Here is an 8,776-nt window from a genome sequence, read left to right as displayed (position 1 = left end):
TGGGTGAGATAGAGACGTCTTGAGCTTTGTGTTTACCTGAGATATTGCTGTTCTTACAAGACACACAAGAGGTAAGGGGAAAAAAGAGTGGGGTTTTAGGTGTTTATGGGGATTTTTTTTTTCCCTGACAGAAGACATTTTTAAATGCATAATTTATATTAAAAATATTCCCAGAAAGGTAGCTGCTGGACTTATAGCATGCTGTACTTTTAATAGTATGTCATTAATCAAAAGGTTTTTTAGAAAAAGGCTTTAAATTATTCACTAATTCCCCACTTGTGGGAGGTGGAAGGGTAGGGGAAAGGAGGGAAAAAATCAAGCCATAAATAATTAGCAGTATTAGGGGCTTAAGAAGATCTATAAAAGGTAAACCTGTCCCTAGCCTGAAATGCATAGAACCATCCCAAGTTCTTCATGCTCAGGGAAGGAAAGCTACACAAAATTTCTGTTCATTCCAAGAGGATACACAGTCAACAGCTACTCTCAGATTAAGGATCTGCCTAATACTCCTTTCTCACAAAAAGGAGCTGCAGTGACTATTCCAGCCCAAAGGATACATCCCCAACAGGATGCAGTGAAGTCCCACAGTCTGCTTCAGAACTAAGATTTGTGGTCAAGACAGATTCTGCCCTCCTCACCCCATCTGACCACCTGCATAAAGTCATTTATTCCAGATCTGCCCAGAGAGGGAAGAGGAGGATGAAGTTCACATCCAAGAGGTCTCTGCATAACAAAGAGCAAATAAACTAAATGGCATCTTAAAAGGGTTGATCTTTTTCCTATTTGTTACCAATAATTCACATAAAAAAATAATTCTTATATAAAACTCTGCCAAATTAAAATCTTCACTGAATTCTGCAACCTCTCAGGAAAGGTTCTGCAGTTTAGTGGTACTTTAGGGGAGGTATGTACAGCCTGGCTGGAATGCAGAAAGATCGACAATGCGACCTGGAATTTGCTTTCTGCCATCCCAGCATAATTTCAAATCGGGATTTACAGAACTATGACCAAGAAGAAAATCTGACCCAGCAGCCTAATCACCAAATTAGAATAATACAAATACAATTCATCTATTAATAGGTTTTACATCGTTATTTCACCTAAACAACACTGATAACCAACACACTGCTATGAGGTGAAGATCTGATTTGCACAGTTATGTACCTACAACTCTTTATGCAGCAAAGGTTGGGCATTTTCTAGCTTATTCAACAGCACCCGGTTCTTGTCTATCCGCTATATGGCAAACACCTCTGTACTGGTTAAAGCGACTCAGTGGCTAGAGGTAAACAGTGACTGAGCATCTGCTAAGAGAAAAGAGAAAAGACAAAGCAGAATGAATCAGTGGAAGAGAATGACATCTTAAAAACCTGCCTCTTAGCATGTTATTTCAGTTATCCTATGAAAAACACACAAAATCAAGGTCAGCATAAACAAGTTTCCTGGGCTTTTTCCATTTGTTTTCTAAACCTGCTTGTGGCATCGTAATTAGTGCAATGGTTTATATATGTATTATGGTTTGGTTTTTTTATGAACCCAGTGTGCAAACTAACAGAAGCGTTTGTCTAATAATCATCAGTTTTAATTAATGCTTCTCCTAAGAGAACGGCAAAAACTCTCACATTTACTATTGACTTTATGCATAACGAAGAGAGTTTCACCTCCCTTTGTAAGTAAACTTCAGTTTCCTAAGATTTATCTTTACTGCATAGATTCTCTGACTTTTGTCTAAATGACAAACAGTGAGACACTCTCCTCTACTAGAGCTCCTGCTTCCCCAATATTCAACATATAAATAAAATACAATTGGTTTGTGCTTGAATGAACGTAGAATGTTGGTCTCGTGTGCGTCTCTGAACTGCACAGGTAAAACCTGCCACGTTGTGTGCACGCTTGAAAAGCCTTTCTACAAATTACAAGCTATACAATATACACTGTATGTATCTCCAAACTCTCACATCAAAGTCAATTGCATATTTTTGCATCTGAATAGTAATGTCCCCGCGATGAGGTTTTAATTTCTAAATCCGAAGCATTGTTGATATGTTAACAGAAGTATAATGAGCACTCCTTAGTAAATAAAAATAAATAATAGCATCTAGTCTATCACATTAATACTGTGAAACATATATAAAATTTACATTAACTCAAACAACAGTGAAAAAGGATTGTACTGTATTTATCACCACAGACCCGTATTCTTTAGAGACTTTGGAAAGTAAGTGTCACAGTCCTGTATGACAATTTCTAAAGTTAGTTGTCAGTATGATTTAAAAAAAAAAAAAATTCTTTTCAATTTTTTTTTTTTTTTAAATGGCACGTTTTCTTTTGCCAATCTAACTGGACCTATTAAAAGCTTAGGTACAAGTTCATTCTTTTTTTTTTTTTTTTAAATTCTTTAGTCTATGAAAAACATTTTCAAATGCAGCACAATAAAAAACATTCAAGAATAAGCTTCAGAAAATACATTTGCCCTTAGACACACAGAGAATAAACTTTATAAGACAGTTGAAAACCAGAATTTTATCACTATTTTCTTTTGAAAATAAAAATTTTGTAAATGCATCTAGAATAATCAAGGCTTCATAAATAGTCAAAAAATGCTTTGCTTTTCTTTGTATTAAAAGCTAATTCACAGCATTTTAGCCCATCAAACTTTAGTATGAATTAGATCTTTCCAAATTATTAAAAGCTTAATTCAATGAATAGTAAACTGAATGAGGAATTTTGTGGGTTGGGTTGTTGGTTTTTTTTTTTCCTCCCTAAGCCCTGAGATCACAGCTCTTGATTTAATTATAAAATATGGGTCTGTTTTATACCAAACAGTTTAGAGATTTTTGGCAAACCACATTTCCAACAATAGTGGGGTTTGGTACAAGAATGCAGTTTGTAATCAAGTCTGAAATTCTGGACGGAAGGCTTTCTTGCAAATGGGAAAGGAAAAAATTAAGATGCATCACTCATTGCTGGCTGTCACTGTAGCTTGGGCAACTGTTGGTCTAAGTGCAGCTGGTCTCGTGTGAATCCAACTCTGTATTGTACTGAGTCGCTAAACATTAAAACATGTCAAGCAAAGTACATAGTGCGCAACGTGTCCTGATGAACTTGAACTGCTTTAGCAAGTGCTTGATGATCTCTGCCATTACTCTGACCAGAAGTGTGGCTTCCTTCAGCACTGAAAGAGAAGGGAGGTGGGGGAAAAAAAAAAAACAGGTTGGAAGGGAAGAGAAACCCTATTTAATCTGCCTTTCTTTGCCTAATATGTTTCCAACTCATTCATTTCCTTTGAACGGAACAGTCAAAAGTTAATTACCCTTAAAACACCACTGAAGTTCTGAAACAGAAGAAAGCACAGAAGCGTGCAGGCTTTGAATAGTAATGTCCCCGTGATAAGGTTTTAATTTCTAAATCCAAAGCATTCTTGGTATGTTAACAGAAGTATAATGAGCACTCCTTACTATATAAAAATAAATAACAGCAACTAGTCTATCACATTAATACTGTGAAACATACCTAAAATTCTCATTAATTTACATTACATCATCTGCTTTTTTCCACGATTCAGTGTAATTATAGGCCAAATTTAAGACCAAATGTATCCTCAAACTGCTAACTGAGGGTACTACTGACCCCAGAATTAACAAGCCCACTTCCTTCCTGCTTTGTCTCAAGTTTGGTAATAATTCAAAACTATGCAACTCACCTATCGTGTTCTTTATCCACCAGATGATACCTGGCTCTGAAGGCAACCAGGTGCGCGTAATACGCTGGTGCAGGGATGGAAACGGAACGAGTACAGCGTACGTACGTATGACACAGCTGGTAGGTAAGAATCTGCAGCTCATCCGAAGAGAAACGATTGTCATCCCAGAGGACATGGTAATGAGAAGGTCTGCTTGTTCCCTGAAGGCAGATCACACAGCATGTCAGCATTTCAAAAATCTCTCTTGAAATTTCCACCTCTGCAGGTGAACTGCAGCGTAACCAGCCACCTCCTCAAAAATCATATGTGAGTAATTCCACATACTTCAGCAAATTCTTCCTTTAAAAAGGCAAACAATTTCCCTCCTTGCTCCCCATATAACTAAACCCTTTGCATTTCTGGATAGGACTGCATTTTCTAGAATTCTATCCCTGTTACTAAAATTAAATGATCTTATTGAAATGCACTTTTATCTTGTGAAACTTACATCTGACAAAAAGCCATCCCCTAAAGTAGCTTTCAGCAAAACATTAATAGCTAACAGCAATCTAACCTGTGCCCCTGCTAAATAAGCTTTTTTCCAGATATTAAATTTTGACTTTTGACTTTGTTTTTGTTTAATAGCTTCTGTTTCTGACTGAGAAGAAGAAATCATAAGAAAGTGTGAAACTATGACGATGTAATCTAAACATATTAAGTGTTTCCTAGGAACTGGATGCACTTTTCAAGAGAACTTAATGCAACAGGCACCTATGTAAAACGGCCCAACTACCTTGCTACCATTCCAAGTAGCACACAGACAAGAGAGAAGCACAAGAAACTAAATGAACAAGGCGTGCTTCATAACTGTTTCATTTCATTATCTATTTTAGATTTTAACAATGACAGAAGAGCTCTGTGCACAGCACAGATGAAAAGCCAAAATACACAGGTGGAAGTTGTTGTACCCTTTGTTTCTTGTGCAAAGAACGTGGGAAATACCAACAGCCAGTGTTATCTTTGAAAGTTACCATCCCCCAGAAAATGCTGTACCTGAATACCAGCATGACTACACAGGTAAAAGTCAAACTCTGATGGATGGGTGATTTTTGTGTCCACTGTGGTACCAGCTGGAATGTTTCCGCTTTTTCCAACCTGCATGAACACAAAATGCAAATGTAGTATGGTACACACAAAATTTTTTCTTTTCAGCCATATAGTAAGGAAAAACACACAAGGAAAAAAAAATCCATAAAAAGCAGAAAGTAAGAAAGAATGGGCAAAACTGAAATTTTGTTTAGATTAAAATCTGGAGTGTTTCTACTAGGAAGAAAAAAGATGAGCTGCAAAATCTTCTTAGAAGTTACCTACAAAGTTTAGCTTTTCTGATTAATGTAAAAAGATTTTTCTGCAACTGATTTGTCAAATTCCTTTCACCTTCCTATTCCAGAGCAGGTTATTTCTCTCTAACTTTTCTTGTTTATACCTGAAAGAGGACAATCCGTAGTTGTAAGACAGGCCTCCTCTTCCCTCAAAACCCCTTCAAAGCAGAACTTTAAAATACTCTTTAGTTTAAAACAATTTAACAACTGGAATTATAGCATGTTATCAATATAAAAATCACCTTCATGTCAACACTGAAAGTTATTAATTATTGCCTTCAAGCCTAGTGGGCTTCCAATGCTCACACAGAGAAGCCTGACAGAAGGAAAAAGAACATGAAAAACTGTCTGTGAACAGAGGTTTGCCATTAGGAATTCTTCATTTACAGCCATTATTCCATCCTGGACTTGAAGAGTCTCCTTCTCCACTCAGAAAGGCTAATAAAATATTTCTACACCTACTTCATATAGATACAAAACCAACTATGAAACACTCATAAAACAATTTGAGATGTTCAGTACTACAAGTAACGTGCTGTGACACTTGATATGCCCAAACCAAATTCCATGTGTCCAAGACATCAGACACATAAGTTACATTAAAGGTAGCATTAATGGAAAAGACAGATTTCTTGAAGTGTAGGGTTCACCTTACCTAACAATTTCAGTGTCTACTGTGCAGGTGTCTACATCTCAGCTGGTAACCCAACAGTCACTCTGTACTCAGTGGCAACCAAACCAGTGAACTTACTAGCACTAGAATCAGATGAAAAGTGCCTTAAAGTGTGTTGGAAATAATACCAAACAGATCTCCATTTACAACAAAGAGTGCTCAAGGTAGCTGTTCCAGATGTAGTCCTTTACATTATGAACCCTACGCTACTCGGATCAATCTCAACCCTTGAGGATCCATCCTGAGACAATAAAAAAAACTCAAAAGAAACCTGAAAACTTTGTTGAACTTAAAAAAAGGATGGACAGATTTGTTGAAACACACATCCTGCTGACATTTCACAGAAGTTTCTTGCTAGTTTAGTATATGGGTCAGAAAATGAAGGTTTTCCTTTCAAGGTCAAAAGATCCCACACACAATGTTATGTAGTTACTCAAACAAGTCTCTCACTGCCTAAATAAGCAGTAAGTAATAGGTAACTTGGCTGCCTGCTAGATACTTGCTGGTCACCATTAGAACATACCCGTTCATTTTTATCTGTACAGAAGAGTCTGGTGTGATGCCTTTTCTGCACAACTATAAACGTAATTCCAGGCTGGTAATCCTTTTCTAGTTTAATGCATGCTTCTCTGATAGCCAGCAATTCATGATGGAGAACCTGAATCATAAACACAGAGATGCATGATAAATATGAGAGATAGCTATCTTCCAGATTACTCTTATCCTGTTCCTTCTCGCATTGTCACTCAGGCTAATGAGATGTCAAAGCATGCAGGATCAAACTTTAACTTCTTCACTTAATGAGAACAAATTAGATCACCAGTTTCTTGTGCCAGTAGAGAGCTAGTTCCCTATCTGTTCAGCTCCAAGCATGAGGCTTGGACTAATAAGCTGTACGTCAAAATCTTTTTAACTGCCAAAAACAAATGAACATTTAATTAGGCTGTTGAATATACAACAGACTAATTATTTTTCAGACTAGTACAAGGGACAAAATCCAGAATTGCTCAACGGCACGCTCTTTCCCAGCTTTGTGAAGTCTCATGCAGGACTACAGGCATCAATAAAATCTGAGACAGAGGGAAGCACAATAAAACAAAAAGCAATGATTTGGTATTCAGGTTAATTATAAATTAAAAATTCAGTGAAAAACAGTGATAAATGGGGAAAAAAAATCATCAAAAGTTCATATAAAGATTAAAGTTATTAATTCAAGTTTACTAAGTAACCTTCTCTTTGGCTTTTGAGAAAGTGACTAAGTTCTGTATATTTTAATTCACATATAAAAATACTGTAAAGGAAAGCATATGTAAATATCTTTAAAATATATGAAAAAATATTTCATAAAATATTGTACTTGTAAGCAAACAAAATAAATACAAGAAAGTATCTGCTGAATTTTACTGGGAATGAATGAAAAGTGACAGCGTGAAAACAGAGCATTTATTAATCCTGATTAAAAAAGTAGGAAAACTAGCTTATACTTAGGTTTCGTTTCCTGTCCCAAGTTTAATGGGACACAGTTTGACTAATGTATCTTGAATAGGTCACAGATGTTGAACAGAAATTGAATGCTAAAGCTATATTTTATCATTTATAATTTTGCAAAGGGAAATATTTTAAAGAGGAAAAGTATTTAAAAAACCTTAATTAAAAATATGAAAACACGTTTCCTGCTCTGCTTTGTTTGAATACAATAAATTTGTTGAGGGAAGATTTGTTGAGGGTATACTTCTTTTCACAACTCAAACGACATAAAACTACATTACTACCAGAAAACTAAGTATCAAAATCTCAAAAAGAAAAATATAACCTGTTGAAACTGCCCCTCAGAAACACCATCTCTGTAGAAGATTATACGAGTTGGTTTAAATCTGGTTGATTTGTAGAACTGAATAAGCAACTCCCTGACCATGGCAGCCAAATCTTGGATGATTTCTTGGCGGTGCTGCTGGACCCGAACAGTGGCACAGTATCGATTAGGATGAGCATCCATGCTTCCTACAACCTGTGGAAAAAAACCCAATTTGTATCAAACAAAGCTTAAATGCACTTTAATAAAGTTATTTCATGAAGATAACTGCACTTTTTAACAGTATCTTGTAAACTAAGGGGATGACCTAGCAAAGATGTCGTCAAAATCATGTCGTGCTGGGAGAGAGCTTTGAGTTTAGTCTACCTATGGAAACATTCCCAGCTGAATGGAAAACTTATTTCAAGTCTAAAAGACTAATTTCCTATTGGCACCTACATACAGTTAAAAAAAAATAATAATTTGGAACACTGATACCATGAACCCATTGATTTAGTCAGGACTGCAGCACAGGAACTTGAACTCCTGAAGATCAAGTGCTTTTCTGGGACACCATGGATGAATCCATAAAACTGAAATGGTGAGGCACCAGAGAAATGTCTACACCAAACAGACACCACTGTCTAGGGGAAGGGATTTTTCTGTTTGTGAAACATCAAAATTCATATATTGTAAAAGTGGCATGGGACTTAAAAATAAACAGGCAAACAAAAAACCCCTCAAAATCCGTATGTCAAAAATCACAACTAAGCACACCTGGTCTCCACCTGATTTCCCCAGACATGTGTGTGTAACTTTTTAAAAAATAGTATTTGTTTATTTAGCACCACAGGCTAAGATGCTGCAGATATTGTCACAGAGGATCTTAATTATTAAATAAGCCAGAGCAGCCATTACAGGTGTTTGACATAAAGCAAGTCAAAGGCCATTCCCTGTATTCCAGGAGTACATTTCCAAGACACTACTGCACATTTGGTGTTGTCAGGGAGCTTGAATCCCCAAAAACCACAACTGAGTCAACCTAGTTCCCTATCAGTAATGAATAAATTCTTAACATTTTTAACTGGTGAAAAAGCAGACTTAAACATGCACCAGCTTATTATAGTTTGCTGATAAATATCAGCTAGTGGAAAAGCTCCTCTGTGTATTAGCAGCTCAGGCATTTTACAAGCTCACACAAACATCTAAGTAATTAGCATCGGAGCAAGCTCTCCAAAGTTTCATTA

At 36.4% G+C, this 8,776-nt stretch overlaps 1 protein-coding gene across 1 annotated transcript in view; it reads right to left on the bottom strand.

The window, feature by feature from the left end:
- Positions 1 to 2,398: 2,398 nt before the first annotated feature.
- LOC104532246 (protein argonaute-2) overlaps positions 2,399 to 8,776 on the bottom strand; it is a gene marked incomplete at its 5' end in the record, with an annotated part of 16,026 nt that continues 9,648 nt past the window's right edge. Inside the window, 5 exon segments of the mRNA XM_010177407.2 lie at positions 2,399 to 3,175; positions 3,704 to 3,903; positions 4,736 to 4,837; positions 6,261 to 6,395; positions 7,551 to 7,745. Coding sequence (XP_010175709.1) covers positions 3,067 to 3,175; positions 3,704 to 3,903; positions 4,736 to 4,837; positions 6,261 to 6,395; positions 7,551 to 7,745 — 741 coding nt within the window.

Source organism: Antrostomus carolinensis, unplaced genomic scaffold (assembly GCF_000700745.2).
Source record: "Antrostomus carolinensis isolate BGI_N321 unplaced genomic scaffold, ASM70074v2 scaffold25180, whole genome shotgun sequence".
Lineage (NCBI taxonomy): Eukaryota > Metazoa > Chordata > Aves > Caprimulgiformes > Caprimulgidae > Antrostomus > Antrostomus carolinensis.
Note: the sequence above shows the minus strand (reverse complement) of the source record. Positions and strands in the feature narration are given on the sequence as shown.